The 24,242-nt window shown below is 34.9% G+C and overlaps 1 protein-coding gene across 1 annotated transcript; it reads right to left on the bottom strand.

Moving 5' to 3' along the window:
- Positions 1-18,146: 18,146 nt before the first annotated feature.
- On the bottom strand, positions 18,147-20,703 carry LOC107823969 (patatin-like protein 2). The gene is made up of 7 exons (XM_075234341.1): positions 20,541-20,703; positions 20,097-20,290; positions 19,586-19,850; positions 19,329-19,487; positions 18,939-19,238; positions 18,628-18,827; positions 18,147-18,381 (listed from the first exon to the last, which is right to left on the bottom strand). The coding sequence occupies exons 1-7, from the start codon at positions 20,649-20,651 to the stop codon at positions 18,327-18,329; spliced, it is 1,284 nt and encodes a 427-aa protein (XP_075090442.1). The 5' UTR covers positions 20,652-20,703; the 3' UTR covers positions 18,147-18,326.
- Between the last annotated feature and the right edge of the window lie 3,539 nt (positions 20,704-24,242).

The raw sequence follows: 24,242 nt of genomic DNA, 5'->3' as shown, positions 1-24,242 counted from the left end.
ACAATAATTAGCAATTAATTCAACAAGTACGCGACCTCTGTGGGTCCCAACAGTACTATCACATAGCCTAAGCATGATTTTTAACATGATTTACAGTCAAATTTCTTCAACACAAAGAGAGCTTATAGCTAACAACAGGTTATTCAACTTTACAATTTCACGGGACGGACCAAGTCACAATCCCTTCAGTGCACGCCCACACGCCTGTCACTTAGCATGTGCGTCACCTCCAAAATAATCACATGACACCAAATTCGGGGTTTCATACCCTCGGGACCAGATTTATAACTGTTACTTACCTCAAACCGTGCAATTCTTTATTCCGCTATGCCCTTTCCACGAGAATTGATCTCCAAAAGCCTCGTATCTACCAACAATTAATTCGATTAAGTCAATACCAATTATTGTAATTAATTCCATAAGGAAATACTAATTTTTCCAATAAAATTCGAAATTAACTCAAAAATTACCCGTAGTGACCACGTCTTAGAACCCGAAAAAAGTTATAGAATATGAACTTTCATTTTACCACGAGTCCAACCATATAAATTTTACCAAAATCCGACACCAACTCGACCCTCAAATTTTTAATTAAAGTCTATGAGGATTCTACCATTTTCAACCCAATCCTTACCCATTTGAATTTAACAATCTTTCCACAACCTTATTGGTAAGTATACATGATTCTCTACACCCAAGAATCATACTATTAATCACCCATCTTTACTCCAAACCCGAAATTGAAGAATTAGGAAAGGAAATTCTTACCTCCTTGAAGCCCTAGCAAGATCCTTGTAAAATCTTCAAACCTTGAACAAGAATTGATAGATAAATGACCAAGTCTTCACTTTCTCTCTCTAAAATGCTCTTACTTCTCTCTAAAATATCAGATTTTGGCTAAAAAATGAGCTGCAAGGGCTATAAATCGAAGTTGGGTCAGGTCAAAAATTAGAAAGAAAAGAAGCTCAATGTAGTTATGCGGTCCGCATACCGGCCGCATAATTTGGCCTCCAAAGCTGGGCGTTACTGATATGTTCTGCGGTCATTATGCGGTCCGCATACTTGTTCTGCGGTCGCATAATGCACCGCAAAACAGGTCTGCGATCGCATCGTGCACCGCAGATTTTCCTCAAATCTTGCCCCTCTACTGATCCACTTTGCGACCATTATGCGGTCCGCAGAGTGATTATGAAACCACATAGTGGTCGCAGAAATGACTAATTTTCGACAAATATTTCCTTTACACTTCGGTGCATTGTTCAACCCAAAAAATCCGAGCCACCAAACCTTAATTTTATTAGCAAAATTTCTCCGGGGTCGTTATACCTAAGTTAACATCTAGTCAACCTTTTCAACTTAAATTCTAAACCTTGGAGCTAAGCGCTCTGAATCATTTCAAAACCTCACCGAATTCAAACCAATTACTGTGATGACCCAAAATGTCATCTTTAAATTTAATAATTATTTATGTGATCTAAGCACTATTTACCATTACTCGATTTGCGTGTGCAGTCCGTATAAATTTTTCGGAAAGTTTTCAGGTGAAGAATGGATTAAAATGTGAATTAGATGTTTAAAACACAACTGAGTTGACTTTGGTCAATATTTTAAGCAAACGGACTCGGATAAATATTTTGATAGTTCCGGTAGGTCCGTATCGTGAATTGGGACTTGGACTTATGCCCGGAATCAAATTACGAGGTCCCTAGCACGAGATATGGAATTATGATGAAAAATTAAAAGTTTAAGTTTAAATAGTGACAGGATGTCAAATTATGTCCAAACGACTCCGGAATAGATTTTTGATCGGAATAGTGATTTTGGATTTAGGAGTGTGATCGAAATTTTATTTGGAAGTCCGTAGTAGAATTAGGCTTGAAATACCAAAAGTTGAATTTTTGGGAAGTTTAACCGGGGGGTTGACTTTTGATATCGAGGTCGAAATCCAGTTTTGAAAATTTTCACAGCTCTGTTATGTCATTTATGACTTGGGTGCAAAATTTGAGGTCAATCGGACTTGATTTGATAGGTTCCGGTGTTGTTTGTAGAAATTAGAAATTTCAAAGTTCATTAGGCTTGAATTGGGGTGTAATTCATAGTTTTAGCGTTGTTTGAGGTGATTTGAGGATTCGACTAAGTTCGTATGATGTTTTAGGACTTATTGGTATATTTAGTTGAAGTCCCGAGGGCCTCGGGTGAGTTTCGGATGGTTAACGGATCAAGATTGAACTAGAACAACTGCTGCAATTTCCTTCGGTTGGAAATTTTGCTTCTGCCCAGAGTCAAGGGCCACGATCTAAGCTATGATCGATCCCAGAGTCGAGGGCCACGATCGAAGCCATGATCGAGCCCAGGGTCGAACCCCATGATCGGACTCCCATGATCGAGGTCCAGGATCAGACTCTCATGATCGAGGTCCAGGATCGGACTCCACGATCGATCTCAGCCTGGACAAATCCGTAAGTTATAAAAACAGGGGGGCTTCGTCCCATTCGCCATTTTTAACAACTTGGAGCTTGAGCATAGGCGATTTTTGATATATCTTCAAGGAAAAACATTGCGGTAAGTGTTCTTAACTCAATCTTGGTTAGATTACCCGAATCCATCACTGTTTTCAATATTTAATTGGTGATTTAAGTTGGAAAATTTTGAAAACCCTCTTGGATAGATTTGTGGATTTGAGGGTCGAATCGTTATTGGAATTTAGTCATTTTGGTATGGTTAGACTCGTGGTTGAATGGGCATTCATATTTCGTAACTTTCGCCGGATTCCGAGATGTGGGCCCATTTTTGAATTAATTTTGGATTTTTATTGAAAAATATAGTATTTTCTTATAGAATTAATTCTATAATTTGTGTTGACTGTATCGAATTAATTATGACTAGATACGAGTCGATCGGAGTCGAAAAATCGAGGAAAAAGCATAATACTTGATTAAATTGGAGCAAGTCGAGGTATGTGACTTGTCTAACCTTGTGTGGGGGAAAGTTTTCCTAGGATTGATATTAATGTGATTTTTGAATTGTGTTGAAAGTCGAGTACATGAGGTGACGAGTGTGTACACGGGCTAAATTTGAAGAATTATATTTTTAAATTGTGTAAATCATTGTTGTGCATTTATTAAAATATTCTATGTTGTTATATTCTTCATCATTGATTAAATGGTTATATTTTAAATTTGTTTGATCTTCTCCTGCTAATTGTTTTATCTGTTTAGTTGGAACTTGGTTTCTTTTATTTTGTGCATTATTTGAAGGTTGATTTTCTCTAAATTAAACATTATTAATTTGAAGTATTCGGCATTTTTAAACTTGATATTGAAGCAACGTGTTAAAGATTTTAAAATATTATTTTCCTGAATTATTTACTCCTAAATATTTTTGTAAGATTTCCGTACTGATTGTGATGGAGCATTCAGCTCATTATTGTGGAAAAATATTGTTGTTGAATTATTTTGGCAAGTTAAATTATTTGAGCACTTGAGGTGCAAATTGTGATATATTATGATATTGATACGCATGCGGTGGTATAAGGTCTGGGTATTAAAACGCATGCGGTGAGATAAGGGTGGCTTGATACACGTGGCTAGTAGGGGTAACTACTAGAAGTCATGAGGTGTGATAAGGGTGGCTAAAACGCAGGATGCTATTTCAGAAAAAATATTTTCTTTAAATAAATTGTGAAGGCTCCCGCGGTGGTATAAGAAAATGAGATATTATGAATTTATTTAAAATTTGGGACTACGAGGCGGTACCTCGGTAGTGCCCTTGTTGATATTGATTTATGGCCATAGTTGCTTTCGATTAATTGTTGTGATTTTGATAAAGTTGAAGAAAATTCTGTTTTGATTCCACGAGAGATTATTTGCAATTATTTGGTGTCATTAAATGTGACATACTATTTTATTCACTTCCAATGTCATTTTATTTTACTACATTGATAAACATTTTACCATGCCATTATTATATTCCAGTAGTGCCTCACCTGACTTCGTCACTACTCTACCGAGGTTAGGCTTGGCACTTACTGGGTACCGTTGTGGTGTACTCATACTACGCTTCTGCACATCGTTTTGTGCAGATCCAGATACATTTTACCAGCCTAGACATCAGTGAGTTACCTGCGCACAGAGACTTCGAGGTATATCTGCCAGCGTCTGCAGACTCCGGAGTCCCCTTCTATCATTTTATATTGCTTCCTTATATTTTATTTAGACCTTGACTTATAGAGACCTTGAGAATAAATTCTTAGAAGCTCATGACTTATTCCTACCGGGTTTTGGGAGTGGTAATCATTTGAATTATAGATTAATTATTTTCAGACATTTATGATTATTCCGCATTGATAGGCTTACCTAGTCTTAGAGACTAGGTGCCGGTGCTATCACAACACCCTACGGAGAAAAATTTGGGGTCGTAACAATTACCCCGGCAAGTCAAATAACAACTGTAATTCACAATTTGAGCATTAAATGGGGGAACGGGATTGCAATAGTCAAAACGACCGGCCGGGTCGTTACAGCCACAAACACAAGGGTAAAACCATACATTCATCATTGTCATGAACTTATATTTTTTTATTTAATTTTATTTTATAACTTAAGCATATTATTATTTATGTAATTTTTTAAAATTTTATATTTATTAGTGCGGGGTACACACGCAAGGCGCGTACCCTAAAACTAGTATTATATTAAAAGCACGAAGACCGTTAACGAAATGTCGTTCGTTATTTTTACCCTTTAAAAATAGATTTCACACTAGACAAATTAGTAATTTAATTACTTCCCTAATAGTTAGGACTTTTTATTTTCCTAATATTTAGGAATTTGCAATCAACTAAAATTATAATTATTAAATATTTTCTTATTTTGAACTATTTATGAAGTGCTAATATTTAGGAATTTTAAATTAAGTAAGCTTTTATTTATGTAAATTCTTTTCTTATTTGAATTGAATAAAATAATTACTAGCGTGTAATTGTAATTATGTTTCTTCCCTATAGAATAAATAATCTTAATTCCACGCAAAGAACTTTCGATATACATAATTAATACAAACAAACCAACAAATTATGAAGCTTAAAAGTATAACAGAACAAAGCCAAATATTGTATTTATCATAAAACAACGGAGATTTTGGTTTTGAAAAATATAGTTAGTGTTAATTGGAATTATTTTGAAAACTAACTTTTTGGTTAGTTGTCATGTTTTGAATAAGAAAAATAAATATTCTCAACATAAAATTTTGTAGAGAGAGTATACATAGTTTATTGCCACATAGTGAAAATAAATCTGCATACCAACTTTATACTCTTTGTAACAACTAATTATTTCTTCAAAAAATAAATCTACGTTTAAAATATTTGTATAACATGTAGAACTAAACCTAATTTTAATTTTAACATGAATTTTATATTTTTACTACTTCTAGAATAGTATTTGTCACGATCCAAATTCACCTATAAGTCGTGATGGAGCCCAACACTACAGCTAGGCAAGCCAACTAATAATTAAGCATACATTGATAAAATTTAAAACCAAGAAAATATAATAAAACCCAAACTCTACCAATGTGTGTGTGCCAAGACCTGATGTCACAAGTGTATGAGCATCTAATAGATTATACAAAACCTCAAATACTGTCTGAAATAAAAATAGACAGAATGAAAAACAATAAAAGGAGAGACACTAGTAGTTGCAGAACGACTTAGAAAGGCAGCTCACCACTATGCCCCTGGATAGCGTGGGTGTAAGACGATAGGTCCCCCACTAGTACTTGCCTCAGGTCCTGCACAAAAAGTGCAGCAAGTGTAGTATGAGTACGTAAACCACGTGTACCCAGTAAGTATCAAGCCTAATCTCGAAGTGGTAGAGACGAGATGGCCGACTTTGACACTCACTATGGGTCAATAATAATAATTGAAATACAATTAGGATATTTAAATCAGCATGATTTACAGAGTTTTACAAAAAAATATTTTATTTAATCAGCGGAAATAATCAAATTCCTTCACATGCAATAATTCTTAATATATTAATTAAATTCCTTCAATTCAAATAATTTCTAATTTATCAATTAAATATCATTTACAGGAATTACAATTTATTCTTTAACAAGCAAGAATAATAGTTCATTAAATTCCAAGTATTTTTCAATTTATCAATTAGTTTCGCAAGCTGAAATAAATTATTAAAGTATCGTGTAGTTTATTAATATTATTAAGCATGATTTCTGTCTAGGACGTACCACCCGATCTAGAGTATCGTGTACATTGCCGAGGGATGTACGACGCGATCCATAGATGCATCTATCCTGCCGAGGCGTTCGGCCCGCTCCACAAGAAAGGATGACATTTTCTTATGTACCTCCGGAAGGATAATATATTTATTATGAGATAAATTCGGAAGGAACAATAATTTCTTTCAACAATTAATTAATTTTAAACAGAAAATCAAACATATAAATTTTTTCCATCCTTTAATATTTTGCTCTAACAATTCACTAATATATATATATATATATATCAAATAATATTAATTAAACAAGGAATATAATTTACACGAGTAATTCATGCTTTGAATCCTAAACTACTTGGACTTTAGCATTAATAGTAGCTACGCACGGACTCTCATCACCTCGTGCGTACGTAGCCCCCACAATTATCAATAATTATTCAATTTAATCCTTATAGGGTAATTTTTCCCTCACAAGGTTAGACAAGAGACTTAGCTCGTCTCAAAGTCCACTTTCTGATTATCGAGTCGTGTAAAATTCTCGATTCAATGCCGAAAACTCTGGAGCTATCCAAAAGTTATATAAAATAATTAATATATGTTCAATAATTCGAAATTCATCTATTAAATAAATTACTCTATCCAAAATGGTAAATTTTTTAAAATTCATCCCGGGCCCACGTGCCCGGATTCTGGAAATTTTCGGATGAAAACGTTACCCATAATCTCAAGAACTCAAATATATAATTTCTATCCAATTCCATAACTATTTTCATGGTTAAAATCCATTTTCATAAAAATCTAGGTTTTTTACCTAAACCCTTGATTTCTAAGATTTACTAGTTATAATCTACCCATAATTTATGTAATTAACTCAAAGGGTGTAGAATTACTTACCTAAAAGTGCTAGGTGAAAACCCTCTTCCAAAAGCTCCTAGAATCGCCCAAGAGATGAAAGAAAAGTGATATAAATGGCCTAAGTCGTGCATTAAATGAGCTGAGCACATGCCTCTGATATTTCATTTGTGATACCAGGTTCGCAAATGCGACACAACTCTTGCAAATGCGAAGCTTGGCCTTCAGCTGCTGGGGTCGCAAAAGCGACCAAAGAGTCTCAAATGCGAACTCTGCTGGGATTGCAAATGCATCAAATGTGTAGCAAATGCGAACACTGCCTAGGTCGGGCTTCTTCGCAATTGCGAATCCCTTCTCACAAATGCGAGGTTCGCATTTGCGAACAATATCTTGCATTTGCGAGACCTGCAACTGATGCCAAGAAACACTAGAAAACTTATGTATTTTCATTCCTTCCGAACGTCTGAAACTCACTCGAGCCCTAGGGGCTCCACTCCAACCATCCACACAAGTCTAATAACCTCATTCAAATTTGCTCGAGTGATCAAAATCCGGAAATAACATCAAAACCCAAGAATCGGATGCCAAAACGCATGAATTGACTTATGAATTCAAAAACTTCAAAAAAAAAAGACTTTTGCTCGCCCGATTCCTATCAAATCAACTCGGAATGACACAAAATTTTGCGCACAAGTCATAAATGACATAACGGATCTATGAAAATTTTTGGAACTCGATTCCGACCCCGATATCAAAAAGTCAACTCCTCGGTCAAACTTCCAACCTTAAATTCTTATTTTAGTCATTTCCAGCCTAATTTAGCTACGGACTTCCAAATAAAATTCCGAACACACTCCTAAGCCCAAAATCACCATACGGAGCAGTTGGAATCGTAAAAATTCTATTCCGGGGTCGTTTTCTCAAAATATTGACCGAAGTCAAACTTGGCCTTTTAAATCCATCTTAAATAACCAAATATCCCGATTTCAACCAAATCATATCCAAATCCCGAACCAACCATACACGCAAGTCATAAATCATTAAAAGCACATACAAAAAGTTTTATTTTAGGGAACGAGGTTCTAAAAGTCAAAATGACCGGTTGGATTATTACATTCTCCACCTCTTACACAAACGTTCATCCTCGAACGGGTTTAGAATAATACCTGGAGTGCTAAATAAGTGTGGATATTTGCTCTGCATGTCCTCCTCGGTCTCCCAAGTCGCTTCCTCGACTGGTTGGCCCCTCCACTAGACCTTTACTTCAGAAATCCTCTTGGACCTCAACTGGCAAACTTGTTTATCAACAATGGCAAATGGCTCTTCTTCATAACCCAAACTCTTATCTAGCTGAACTGTACTGAAGACCAATACATGTGATAGGTCAGCATGATACTTCCGGAGCATAGATACATGGAAAATCGGATGAACTCCCGATAGACTGGGAGGTAATGCAAACTCAAAAGAAACCTCCCCAACTCGTCTCAACACCTCAAATGGGCCTATAAACCTTGGACTCAACTTGCTCTTCTTCCCGAATCTCATAATTCCCTTCATAGGCGAAACCTTCAAGAGAACCTTTTTACCTACCATAAAGAATAAATCACGCGCTTTCTGATCCGCGTAACTCTTCTGTCTGGACTGTGCTGTACTAAGTCGCTCCTGAATCAACTTTACCTTTTCCAAGGCATCCCTTACCAAATCAGTACCATATAACTTAGCCTCACCGGGCTCAAACCATCTGATAGGTGAACGACATCGACGACCATATAAAGCCTCAAATGGAGCCATCTCGATGCTGGATTGGTAACTGCTATTATAAGAAAACTCGGCCAAAGGCAAGAAATGATCCTACTAACCTCCAAAGTCAATCACACATGCCCTGAGAATAGCCTATAAAATATGAACTATCCGCTCTGACTGCCCGTCGGTCTGCGGATGGAAGGCTGTGCTGAGCTCTACACGGGTCCCCAAATCACTCTGTACTGCTCTCCAGAAATGTGAAGTAAATTGAGGGCCTCTATCTGATATAATAGAAATTGGCACACCGTGCAACCAAACTATCTCCTGAATATAAATCTGGGCCAACCTCTCTGAAGTATACGTAGTCACAACAGAAATAAAATGTGCCAACTTGGTTAACTGTCAATAATCACCCAGACTATATCAAACTTCCTCAATGTCCATGGCAACCCAACTACAAAGTCCATGGTAATTCATTCCCATTTCCACTCTGGTATAGTCATCTGATGAAGTAGGCCACCTGGCCTCTGGTGCTCATATTTAACTTGCTGGCAATTTAGACACTTAGCTACATATTCAACTATGTCCTTTTTTCATTCATCGCCACCAATAATGTTGCCTCAAGTCACGATACATCTTCGTAGCCCCTGGATGAATAGAATACCGAGAACTGTGTGCCTTCTCCAGGATTTTTTTCCTCAGTTCATCTACACTAGGAACACATAGACGATCCTAAAGTCGTAAAACACCATCCACACCAACAGTAACTTCCTTGGCACCACCTCGTAGTACCGTTTCTCGAAGAACCATTAAGTGTGGTTCATTATACTGGAGAGCCTTAATCTTCTCAAATAGTGAAGACTGAGCTATGACACATGCCAGAACTCGGCTAGGCTCTAAAATATCTAGCCGCACAAGTCTGTTAGCCAAGGACTGAATATCTGAGGCTAATGGCCTTTCCTCTGCTGAAATGAAAGCCAAACTACCCATACTCTCCGCCTTTCTACTCAAGGCATCTGCAACCACATTTTCTTTGCCTGGATGATATAGGATAGTAATATCATAATCTTTTAGTAATTCCAGCCATCTGCGCTGCTCAAATTTAGGTCCCTCTGCTTGAGCAAATACTGCAAAGTACGATGATCAGTATAAACTTCACAACACACCCCATAAAGATAAATGCCTCCAAATCTTAAGAGAGTTAACAATCGCAGCTAACTGCAAATCATGTACCAAATAAATATTTTCGTGGGGCTTCAATTGACGTGAAGCATATGCAATAACTCGTCCTTCCTGCATTAACACACAACCGAAACTAACGTGTGAAGCGTCGCAATACACTATATACATTCCCGAACCGAAAGGTAACACTAACACTGGTGTTGTAGTCAATGTTGTTTTGAGCTTCTGAAAGCTCACCTCACATTCATCAGACATCGGAACGGAGCACCCTTCTGGGTTAATTTGGTCAAAGGTGTTGCAATAGAAGAAAAGCCTTCCACAAACCGACAATAATAACCTGCTAAACCCAGAAAACTCATGATCTCAGTCAACGAAGTGGGACGATGCCAATTCTGACTGCCTCAATATTTTTGGGATCAACTTTAATACCTTCGCCCGATACAATATATCCCAAAATTGCTACAGACTCTAGCCAAAACTCACATTTAGAGAACTTAGCATATAGCTTTTGTTCACGCAACGTCTGAAGCACTACTCTCATATGCTGCTCATGTTCCTCCTTGATGTGCGAGTAGATCAAAATGTCATCAATGAAGATAATGACAAACGAATCAATATATGGCCTGAATACCCTGTTCATCAGATCTATAAACGTTACCGGGGCATTAGTTAAACCGAAAGACAATAACTGACCTCAAAGTGCTAGGTGAAAACCCTCTTCCAAAAGCTCCAAGAATCGCCCAAGAGATGAAAGAAAAGTCATATAAATAGCCTAAGTCGCGCATTAAATGAGCTGGACACAGTCCTCTGAAGTTGCATTTGCGACACCAGGTTCGCAAATGTGACACAACTCTCACAAATGCGAAGCCTGGCCTTCAACTGATGGGGTCGCAAATGCGACCAAAGAGTCGAAAATGCGAACTATGCTGGGATCGCAAATGCATCAAATGTGTCGCAAATGCGAACACTGCCTAGGTCGGGCTTCTTTGCAATTGCGAAACCCTTCTCGCAAATGTGAGGTTCACATTTGCGAACAATATCTCGCATTTTCGAGACCTGCAACTGCTGCCAAGAAATACCAGAAAACTAATGTATTTTCATTCCTTCCGAACGTCCGAAACTCACCCGAGCCTTCGGGGCTCCACTCCAACTATCCACACAAGTCTATAACTTCATACAAACTCGCTCGAGCGATCAAAATCCAGAAATAACATCAAAAACCAAGAATCGGACGCCAAAGTGTATTTATTGACTTATGAATTCAAAAACTTCAAAAAAGAAAAGACTTTTGCTCGCCCGATTCCTATCAAATCAACTCGGAATGACACCAAATTTGACTTTATTTGTGTTTTCTATAATGAATTTAAGAATATATAACTTTTCAAATAAAATTATACGGAATAGCTTAAATGTTCAAGGGTTAATGTGTTCTTGATAAAACTAAGAAAGAAGAATCATAATTTGTGAAATTGAAGTAATGGTATTATAAAATTTGTAATGATTTTTAAGTTGAATATATTGACTGACGTGATTGAGGGCTTATATGGGGTATAGTTTCTCTGTTTATTGTGTTAGCTAGATAGGTTCAACAATTACTATTTTCTAAAACTTATTTTTTTTATTTAACATTTATTTCACTCAAACACAACTTTTAATAGATTTTTGTGTAACATTTTAATAGTTCATACTCATTGAGATAGTATTCACGCGCAATTGTTCATCTTTTTTACCCTTTAAAACTAGCTTTTACGTTGGACAAAATAGTAATTTAAGTTATTTTCTTTAATTCTAGGAATAATCATTTAATTATTTCCTTAATATTTTGAAATAATCACTTAATTATTTATCTAACACTTAGCACTTTGATAAGAAAAATCATACAGTATTATTTAATTGGAGTCCTTCATATAAACTCTATTTAGATTTAGGGTATTGAATTCAAAGCATTTCACGATTATTTTTTTAATATTGGGTTTACGAGTATTTTCTTTTTTTATAAAAGTTTAGGTTTAGTAGTTTTTATTTTCCTTTTCTTGGTTTGAGAGTCCTTATTTTCCTCTTTTTTCAGTTTTAGGAGTACTTTTTCAAGGTTTACGAGTATTTCTTTTAAATAATAAAACAGTCATTCAATTATTTTTCTTATATTTAGAATTTTAATATCAACTAATTGTTTTCTCATTAAATCATGCTTGGGAATAAGAACAAATATTAGCAATCACAAACATAGTAATCTTAGTCAATTCCATTTCTTTTTTTAAATTCAAGTATCAAGCTTAACTAAAAAAATATTTTAATTTTATGAATATAAAAGAAAGAAAAATATTGGCAAAATTCAATCACAATAATGGTTGTACTAACATAAAAATTCAAATGTGTTATGTCATAGCGATTTTTTATTACACTAAACATAAAATTCTTATTGGATAAAAATTAAAATTAAAGTTATATATTTAAAACTTGGTATGAGCAAATATTAAGGTTTTGAATCAAAAAATTATATTCTCTTTAACGTTAAGAAGAAATAATTAAGTCAAAATTAACCAAAAAGTCTTTGATTTAACTAATTTGTAAAATATTCAAGTACTGTTTTCGAAATTCATCATATAAATTGGTTAGAATATAGTATTAAGAGTCAAATTGTTAAAAATGCGAACGTTAAACAATAAGGATAAAATATTACAAGACAAAATATATTCTAAGTGAGTTGATATTAATTATTTTTCTTTCTTTTGGTATTCATTTAAACAAATAACAACTACTTATACTTTTCTATGTAAGAAGTTACTTATTGTAAAATATTAGCTTACATTTTAAAGCATAGCATTTGATAACTTGATTTATATGTTTTTCCTGTACAATAATTTTATTGATTGACGCTAAGCACATGTGCAACGCACGTATACTAAAGCTAGTATATTAAAAGCACGAAGGTCCTTAACGAAATATCGTTCGCCTTTTTTACCCTTTAGAAATATATTATATATTGGATAAAATAGTAATTTAAGTTATTTGCCTAAAATTTAGGGCTTCAAAATTAATTATATTTTGTATATTAAATAGTTCTTTATTTAAAATAGGTATGAATCCTAATTTATAGGACTTCATAATCAATTATTGAAATTTTACCTTAAAGAATCATTAAAAGAAAGAAAAGACCACAAACATACTTTTACCACATTTGTTTTCCCATCCCTTTTATTAATAAAATACCTACAACAAAAGACTAAAATTTAAAACTAACATTTTTTTTCCATTTCAAACTTGATCTTTATAAAGAAAAAAGAAAATCTGAAGTCCCTCCAAATTAATGTTAATTATTATAAAAAACTACTTCATTTAATAAGTCATTTAATTATTTTTATAATTTTTAGAAGTTTAGAATTAATAAAACTTTTATTTATTAATTGTTTTCTTATTTGGACTGAAATTCCAAATATTTAGAACTTTAAAATATTAAAATTTTATTTTATATAGATCATTCACTTAAATTATGCGGGATGCCTTATGCACCGGCCTGCCCTTTTTTTAAATTCTAATTCTAAGTCATTCTCTCGAGTAAATATGTCATGGATGAGTCTTTTTTTCAATTATAAATTCTCTCACAAGCTTGCTTTAGTATCTTTTAAATGTTATTTTTTTATAAATATTTTCATTGCTACTTAATTTGATTTGGTGATCATATGAAAGTTGTAGATTATTAGTTGCCTGATTATATATTTTAAGTTCTATGCTTTAGCACTATTTAGGTTTTTAAGGATTCGTTCTTGCTAAAACTGAAAAGGAAGCATGATAACTTGTGAAATTAAAATTATAATATAATTAAATTAAAATAAATTTTAAGTTGAATTATTGACTTATGATTGAGGATTTTTATGAGACTTTCTTTGTTTATTGAGTTATTATACATGGTTAACGTATATGATCATCTTCGGGAACTTATACTTTAATTTTATTATTTAAACACATATTTTAAATAAATTAGTATTCATTGAGATAAAAGACACGCGCATCGCGCGTACCTTGAGACTAATATATATATATATATATATATATATATATATATATATATATAGTGCAAAGAAGTTTTACACGATTGTATAATTAAACATGTTGTAGGAGATGACTTGCTTTATTTTCCAAGTAACTAGTTCCATTTATTATGATCAATTGAAGGTTAATGTGTATAGAAGTTAAACTAATAACATTAAAAAATAGGTGAATGTGTGTGTCTGTATATATATATTGTAGAAGCTGAACTTACTCAGCAAGAGCCATTTCGTTGGTCCAATCGGCTTTTCCTATATTCAAGAGATAGTTCGGTTGCACGGTGTGCCAATTTCTATTATATTAGAGGCCCTCAGTTTACTTCACATTTCTGGAGATTAGTACAGAGTGAGTTGGGGACCCGTGTAGAGCTTAGCACAGCCTTCCATCCGCAGACCGAAGGGCAGTCAGAGCGGACAGTTCAGATTTTGGAGGATACGCTCAGGGCATGTGTGATTGACTTTGGAGGTCAGTGGGATCGTTTCTTGCCTTTGGCCGAGTTTGCTCATAATAACAGTTACCAATCTAGCATCGAGATGGCTCCATTTGAGACTTTATATGATCGTAGATGCCGTTCACCTATCGGATGGTTTGAGCCCGGTGAGGCTAAGTTATATGGTACTGATTTGGTAAGGGATGCCTTGAAAAAGGTAAAGTTGATTCAGGAGCGACTTCGTACAGCACAGTCCAGACATTAGAGTTACGCGGATCAGAAAATGCATGATTTATTCCTTATGGTAGGTGAAAAAGTTCTCTTGAAAGTTTCGCCTATGAAGGGAATTATGAGATTAGGGAAGAAGGGAAAGTTGAGTCCAAGATTTATAGGCCCATTTGAGGTGTTGAGACGAGTTAGGGAGGTTGCTTATGAGCTTGCATTACCTCCCAGTATATCGGGAGTTCATTCGGTTGTCCATGTATCTATGCTCCAGAAGTATCATGCTGACCTATCACATATGTTGGACTTCAGCATAGTTCAGCTAGATAAGAGTTTGGGTTATGAAGAAGAGCCATTTGCCATTGTTGATAAACAAGTTCGCCAGTTGAGATCCAAGAGGATTTCTGCAGTAAAGGTCCAGTGGAGGGGCCAACCAGTCGAGGAAGCGACTTGGGAGGCCGAGGAGGACATGGGAGCAAATATCCACACTTATTTAGCACTCAATGTATTATTCTAAACTCGTGACGAATGTTTGTTTATGAGGTGGAGAATATAATCACCCAATCGGTCATTTTGACTTTTAGAACCCCGTTCCCTAAAATAAAACTTTTCGTATGTGCTTTTAATTATTTATGACTTGCGGGGATGGTTGGTTCGGGATTTGGAAGTGTTTGGGTTGAAATAGGGACATTTGGTTATTTAAGATGGCTTTAAAAGGCCAAGTTTGACTTCGGTCAACATTTTGAGAAAACGACCACGGAATAGAATTTTTACCATTCCAACAGCTCCGTATGGTGATTTTGGGCTTAGGAGTGTGTTCGAAATTTTATTTGGAAGTCCGTAGCTAAATTAGGCTTGAAATGGCTAAAATAAGAATTTAAGGTTGGAAGTTTAACCGGGGAGTTGACTTTTTGATATCAGGATTGGAATCCAGTTCCGAAAATATTCATAACTCCATTATGTCATTTATGACTTGTGCGCAAAATTTGGTGTCATTCCAAGTTGATTTGATAGGAATCGGACGAGCAAAAATCTTTTTTTTTTTTTTGAAGTTTTTGAATTCATAAGTCAATTCATGCATTTTGGCGTCTGATTCTTGGTTTTTGATGTTATTTCCGGAATTTTAATCGCTCGAGCGAGTTTGTATGAGGTTATTAGACTTGTGTGGATAGTTGGAGTGGAGCCCCGAGGGCTCGAGTGAGTTTCAAACGTTCAGAAGGAATGAAAATACATCAGTTTTCTAGTGTTTCTTGGAAGCAGTTGCAGGTCTCGCAAATGCGAGATATTGTTCGCAAATGCGAACTTCGCATTTGCGAGAAGGGCTTCGCAATTTCGAAGAAGCCTGACCTAGGCAGTGTTCGCATTTGCGACACATTTGATGCATTTGCGATCCCAGCAGATTTCGCATTTGCGACTCATTGGTCGCATTTGCGACCCCAGCAACTGAAGGCCAAGCTTCACATTTGCGAACCTGGTGTCGCAAATGCAACATTAGAGGCCTGTGCCCAGCTCATTTAATGCGCGACTTAGGCCATTTATATCACTTTTCTTTCATCTCTTGGGCGATTCTTGGAGCTTTTGGAAGAGGGTTTTCACCTAGCACTTTGAGGTAAGTTAATTCTACACCCTTTGAGTTAAATACATAGATTATAGGTAGATTATAACTAGTAAATCTTAAAAATCAAGGGTTTAGGTGAAAACCCTAGATTTTTATGAAAATGAGATTTTAACCACGAAAATGGTTATGGAATTGGATAAAAATTATATATTTGAGTTCTTGAGATTATGGGTAATATTTTCATCCGAAAATTTCCAAAATCCGGGCACGTGGGCCTGGGGTGAATTTTAGAAATTTTACCATTTTAGATAGAGTAATTTTTTAATCGATGAATTTTGAATTATTGAACATATATAAATTATTTTATATAACTTTTGGATAGTTTAGGATTTTTCGGCATTGAATCGAGAATTTTACGCGCTGCGATAATCAGAAAGTGGACTTTGAGACGAGGTAAGTCTCTTGTCTAATCTTGTGAGGGGGAAATTACCCTATAAGGATTAAATTGAATAATTATTGATAATTGCGGGGGCTACGTATGCACGAGGTGACGAGAGTCCGTGCGTAGCTACTATTAATGCTAAAGTTCGGGTAGTTTAGGATTCAAAGCATGAATTACTTGTGTAAATTGTATTCTTTATTAATTAAAATATTTGATGTATATATTGTGAATTGTTATGAAGGGTAGAGAAATATGAAATCTTCATATGCTTAATTTTCATATTGTTTGATTTTCTGTTTAAAATTAAATAATTGTTAAAAGAAATTATTCTTCCTCCCGAATTTATCTCACAATAAATATATTCTCCTTCCGGAGGTACATAAGAAAATGTCCTCCTTTCTTGTGGAGCGGGCCGAACGCCTCGGCAGGATAGATGCATCTATGGATCGCGCCGCACGTCCCTCGGCAGTGTACACGACACTCTGGATCGGGTCGTACGTCCTCGACAGAAATCGTGCTTAATAATATTAATAAATTACACGATACTTTAATAATTTATTTCAGCTTGCGAAACTAATTGATAAATTGAAAAATCCTTGGAATTTAATGAACTATTATTCTTGCTTGTTAAAGAATAAATTGTAATTCTTGTAAATGATATTTAATTGATAAATTGGAAATTATTTGAATTGAAGGAATTTAATTAATATATTGAGAATTGTAGCATGTGAAGGAATTTGATTATTTCCGCTGATAAAATAAAATAATTTTTTTTAACTCTATAAATCATGCTGATTTAAATATCATAGTTGTATTTCAATTATTATTATTGACCGATAGTGAGTGTCAAAGTCGGTCATCTCGTCTCTACCACTTCGAGATTAGGCTTGATACTTACCAGGTACACGTGGTTTACATACTCATACTATACTTGCTGCACTTTTTGTGCAGGACCTGAGGCAAGTACTAGTGTGGGACCTATCGTCTTACACCCACGCTATCCAGGGGCATAGTGGTGAGCTGCCTTTCTGAGTCGTTCTGCAGCTACTAGTGTCTCTCCTTGTATTGTTTTTCATTCTGTCTATTTTTATTTCAGACAGTATTTGAGGTTTTGTATAATCTACTAGATGCTCATACACTTATGACACCAGGTCTTGGCACACCCATTGGTAGAGTTTGGGTTTTATTATATTTTTTTGGTTTTAAATTTTATCAATGTATGCTTAATTTATTAGTTGGCTTGCCTAGCTGTAGTGTTCGCTATCACGACTTATAGGTGAAATTGGGTCGTGACAAAATATTATTTCCCATTCCACAGTAAGATTTGTAGTTCAATCATCCAGTTGAGTAATTAAACTTTAACTGTAGAGTATAAACAAAAAGTGAAAAGAAAAACAAAAAGCCTCTAAAGATGTAGAGATGTTCATTTGCCTTTAAACAAAGAGATAATCTTATTTCAGCGTTCAAGTAAATTTAACAACACCCGACGATTATAGTCTAAACCATGTTACACACCTAAAGGATTAAAGCCAGCAGACGGCTTATTATTTCTTTGAAAGTCTCCAACAACCTAAGAGCTTCTACACTAGAGAAGATAGGCATTTCTTCTGCTCAAGCCTTTTGTTTTTGGCGGAGCTTTCTTTGATCTGACAATCTTTTTGCCAACCTGTACAAACCCAAGAAAAACAGGAACAATCAAATTATCCATGATTGTGTGATATATACACTAGAGTAAAGAAGTTTTACGTGATTGTGTAATTAAACATGTTGTAGGAGATGACTGTTTTATTTTCCAAGTAATAACTAGTTCCATTTATTATGAGCAATTAAAGGTTGATGTATATAGAAGTTAAAACTCATAATATAAAAAACAGGTTAATTTGTATATAATTGCTGTAAAAGGTGAACTTACTCAACAAGAGCCATTTCGTTGGTCCAATCGGCTTTTCCTACAGGTTTGCGCTTGTCTGAGATGGGTTCATAAAAACCAGTTTCGAAGTTGACAGAAGAAACAGGGCGCTTCAACAGGTCATTTGCTATATGCACCAAGTTGCTGAGATTTTCTTCTGTTGCATTGTCAGTCCTTGTATCTTCATACTTCAAGCCATCAATCTGAGGATCAATAATGTTCCATTTCAGAAAGAAAGACAAACAGGAAATATTTGACAAAAGAATCTTGAAATGAATGACTCGTAGGCATTTGATGATCAATAATCTGGGTACCTGAATCCTGAGGTAAGTATCATTTGATGGAGTGCCATGTAGGAACATAGATGTATAAATATCAGCCATATCACTCAAGGCAGACTCAAAAACATCAATGAGGGGAGTGCTATCTCCTGGCCCCAAAAACCAATTGACCAGTCCCCACGTCTTACCATCTTTAACATCAAACTTTAGAACCCCTTTTGCTGATCCAGTGCCCAGTGAAAGTATAACAAATGTAACATCATCTATAGCTTTGTTACTTGATGATGAAGTTCTCCACATCTCTTGTGTAGCTTCTCGTATTGCAAGCAAAGTCTTTGGTACAATTTTATTTGTCAAACTTAGTCAATCACTAGTGATGTTGTAAAATATTATAGAATGACTGTGCACACAATTGTAACTTACAGGATTATTGGCCGCAACACCACCGTCGACGGTGTTATATAATTTGGTTCCTTTGGATGACTTAACTTCAAAATGATAAGGAGGAAGGTAATATGGTGCTGCAGATGTAGAGATACAAACATCTGCTATTAGACAATCCTTTGTGTCGTCCACTTTCGCCTGTGGTAAAATAAATTATCCACAGGTAAATAAATAAAAGAAAATTAAGTAGGAATAAAAGAGTTAAACAGAAAACTAAACGAAGAAATTAAATTGACCTGTAAAGATGAAAATATAACTGGCTGGAACTCATGAACATCAAAGGCAGGAATGACAACATTAGTTAGTGTTTGGCTAAGCTTTCGATCTCCAATCATATTCTTGATTTTCCCACGCAAATACTCTCCATCATATTTAGGACGAAACAACATGGACTCGATCCAATCGACGATTTTTTCTGCACTATGGTATACAGGGCCAACATATCTGTTGTAAAGGTCCTTAACCCAATTAACTACAGTATCCCACCCGGGAATACTAAACCTGCATGTAGAGGGCACACGATAAATAAGCAGAGATTTAAACCTGGTTAAATAAATTCAACTAAGCTCATTTCTTTCTGTCTGATCGATCCGTAAGTACATATGCAAAAAAATTTAGTTGTGCCCATTGTCAGTATAAATCTTAAATTCGCCCATGTAAAAAAAAAGTATTCATGTTCATGTGACATGTTTCTAGACTCTCAAGTTGAAAGGATATAGGAGTAAATAAGACAATTTTCATGCCTACCGGGGCTTTGCTTCATCTTGCGGGAATATATTTGGGCTCTCCTTCAGATAGAATTCAGTAATCTCATCTGCACGAAATAAAGGTCGATTGTTTTCATTTGGGGTAGTTAGCATTGCAGTAACTAAACCTCCAGTGCTTGTCCCTGCTATGTAGTCAAAGTAGTCTGCGATCCTAGCATCACTTCCATCCAGTTTCTGTGAAAAAGTAGAAATATGTATAACTCATACCCTAATTATTTAGGGAATTTTGGATAATGTACGAGAGATAAGTTCATAATGCAAAGAATATTTATACTATCAGACTAAATTAACCTACAAAACATCCAGCTTATTCCCATATCAAGCCTGACAACCCGAAAAAAAATTAAAATAACTGATAGTGTTTAAAATTGTTTTTGCTTAGTGTATGTAACATATATTCTTTAGAAGAAACTACAGTATATACCTGGAATTGGGATTCAAGAAAAGCAAGAATTGTACCAGGAATGATCCCTCTAACACCTCCACCATCAATGCTAAGAATAGTTATCACCTTTCCTTGGGATGATCTAGCCATGCTTGATCAGTTAAATCTATGTCTACGAATTAAGCTTAGCAGTGTGAATTCCTAGTGCCTTTACAATAGGAGTATTTATAGCTTCCAATTAGTGGCGGAGCAATGCAAAGTGTTTGCTTTAACTAACTTGAAATTCAGTTTGTCACGGATTTCGTACAATCAATACCATAGAAATTAACACAATTCTCGTGAGGAAGGAAAGTATACAATGTCTTTGGTGCATGGCTTACAAATGTGATGATAGTCTGCAAGTTGTCATGAAAAAATCAACACGTCGTTTACAACTCTTGCTATGCTTGACTCCGATTCCGAAATACTATGAAAAATGTTGTTAGATTAAAATTTTATCAAAGCTTGAAATAATGCTGGATCATTTTCCAGAAGTAAACTTTCAGTGATCATAATCTCCTCTAGTAACTGCCACTTCATTTCTCAGTGGCTTTATATATGTTTAAACAGTTTTAATTATTTTCTAGGTTTTCCTCCTGGTATATATATCTTGTGTTTGGTACGATAGAAATCATTTTTCATGAAAAGAAAGAAAATGACACCCCTCACTCATAGGTGGAAGTCATTTTCCATGCAAAATATCTTGATTTTTAACTTCATGCATCCAGACATTATTAATAATTTCTAGCACTCAAATTTCATTGAAATAATACTCTCTAATTTATTGATATTATTTTAATTTTTAATATATATTTTTTCTAAAAATATTTTTGTCCAAACAAATATCTAAAAATATTTTTTTGCTCTCTATAAAATACTCGTTTGGCCGAGGGCTTCCAAACACATCGTAAGCTAAACCGGGATGCAGCCGTAGATCGAGCCCTGGAAGTCCTCTCCTCGCGGCTCCCTGCGTTGCTATTCGAGGCGGTCGTTAACTCCTCGCGCCGCTGACGCCGTTTCTAGGACCGACCTGCCAAGGACACGGAACCCAGCACCACCTACCCGAACCAAGGTACTCAACCTTTGGAAAGGGTCTTTAATGTGAATTGCGAAAAATGACTTTCGCCCGTATATAAGAGGCCATAACTAACAAACAATCCAACGAATTAAACCCAGCTTTTGTTTTCCATCTCCGTTATGTTTCTTGGATTAAAAGGAGGAGCACGGTTAGGATAGTCTTAGTGGTATCTTTGAACGAAGTCAACAGGTGTAGCCGTTTAAAGAAAATGAGTGATTAATACGTCAAGAGAAGCTTCTAAATTAACTTCCAAAATTAAGAAAGAAAGAGAAGTACTTTTAAAGCCGGCATTCTTAAATATATCATAACATTTATATGACTATAAAAATTCTTAAAGTTATGGTTTTAAAGATGCAATAATGTGTTTGTTGTTACAAAAGTTTTTTACTAAAGATAAAATGAGAAATTTAAAGTAAAATTATTTTCAAATATATAAATATATCATTCTATAAAAAGATAGTTTGACATAAACTACAAAGGAGGGAGTATTATATATCACAAAAATAACATATTGATTTCTATATTGGCATAATAGCGTCATCTAAACTTGTACCTGATTGTCATCCCGGTAAACGAACTTAGAATTTTCCCGTTTGAACATCCCAACTTAACAATTTGTACATTAATAGACACTTCCGATTGAGTGTGCTCTTCAATTGCCCTGACATGGATAACATGTCATATGCTAAGCCTTTTATTGCTTGACATGTATAATTAGTGGGTCCCTTTTTTTTACAAACCAATTTACTAAGTGGGCGTTTGGACATAAGAATTGTAAAATTTCAAAATAGGGGAAAAACAATTTTCAAGTGAAAATGTTATTTGGATAATTTTAGGTTATTTTTGAAGTTTTGTGAGTGATTTGAGTGAAAATTTTGAAAAACAACATTTTAGAGTTTTTTAAATTTTCGAAAATTTTCAAAATGCATCTTCAAATTAAAATTAAAAATTTTAGGAACAAAACTGATTTCGGAAAAAAGTAAATTTTTTTTGGATATACGGGAAAAAATTCTTATATCCAAACGGGCTCTAAGTTTCTAGTTTATTGCCTTTTTTCTTCTCTTCCTCTTCACCATATCTCCGCTAGGACAGCCTGAACCAATTCAGCTCAATACTGGTCCTCCTAGCTCAAGAATTAGACTCAAAATGCCTCCACAAACTGAAGCCAACTCCCCATGTTCAACAGACTCAAATTCAGTTCGCACAACACTAAACAATTCAATGCCAACTAATCACCAGTTTGCAGGTTCATAACTTGACAAAAATGGCATAACTGTAGCTGAAAATTTTAAGTCTAAGCTAGGAAGATTAAATCAGCAGCTAATTTCAATGAAACTAGCAGTGGTAATTTCAATTCAAAGAGCATCTCCAAATGATTTTCAAGCACAACCCCAATCGAATTTTCAATACCCAGCAATTTAAGGTTCAATCATCTCACTTCTCATATTTGAAATATATACTTTCAGGTTATATCAGCAATTAACACAATTTCAGCCCAAGGTATTAGAAATCACAGGCATATCCTCAACCAACTTTTTTCAACTTAAATCTCTCCTCATTTGCAAATGCATCACGTTTGATTAGATGTTAGTTTTGGGGAAAAAGTTCTAACTTTATTTTGGGTTTGCTTTTGAAGAAAGGGGAGGAAGGGGAAAGGAAGAAGATGAGAAAGGGTTGGGGTGTGGGAACAGGAACTAAGTGCTGAGGGAGAAAGAAAAGAATTGGGTGGGGGGGGTATCAGAGACCGGGGTTAAGGGAGGGATTATGGATTTTTCTTTTTGTAAGTTTTTGCCTTTTTATTTACTTTTTTCCTCTTCTTATTCAAATTTTAATATTGTTTAAATAAACTAACTCGGTCCACGCTTCAGTGTGATTAACACACACCTCGACTAGATCAGCCGGGTCTTCTGCCACATAAAGCATGGTCATGGTCAAATAAATTTATTAATGTGCAAATAAGTAAGTTGAGGTGTTGAAATAGAAAAGTTCTCAGTTTGTTTCCAGAATGACAAACGGACAGAAGTTTAGGTGGCCCGAAGGTCATTCCGCATTCTATATTACGTAAAGCAAATATTAAAAGCACTTTTTCTTTAAAAAAGCATTTAAAAAAAAATAAGAGTGTAGGCCAAAATAAAAAATATTTTTGACTAGTAGAAGAAGTAATTTTTCTGTTATGGGAGAAAAGTTACAATTTTTCTTCTAAGAAGAAAAAACATAAACTATTATTTTACGCTTATCACTATTTTTTATTTACACACTACCCACATTAATTTAGCAAGAGAAATCAATCGTTAAAACAATGTTCCTTCTTCTTCTTCTTCACCGTGCATTTTTTTTTTCGTTGTCTTCCCAACTCTTAATTTTCACAAATCTTACAAAATCTTAAATAAAAATAAGAATTATTTTATTAATGAAAGTAATTTTTTTTGTTTTTAGATAATATTAATTGTAAATTAATTTTATATAGTGACTATGCTTCTCGGAAACAGTCCATCTACCTTCACAAGGTAGGGATAAGATATGCGTACACACTATCCTCCTCATACTTTTACTTATGGGATTACAATGGGATTATTTTTTTTTTCTTTTTTGTAATCTTCAATAAATACATTGTTATACTTTCA

The sequence above is a fragment of the Nicotiana tabacum genome, chromosome 17 (genome assembly GCF_000715075.1).
Source record: "Nicotiana tabacum cultivar K326 chromosome 17, ASM71507v2, whole genome shotgun sequence".
Lineage (NCBI taxonomy): Eukaryota > Viridiplantae > Streptophyta > Magnoliopsida > Solanales > Solanaceae > Nicotiana > Nicotiana tabacum.
The sequence above is the reverse complement of the archived record's forward strand: the minus strand, read 5'-3'. Positions and strand labels throughout refer to the sequence as shown.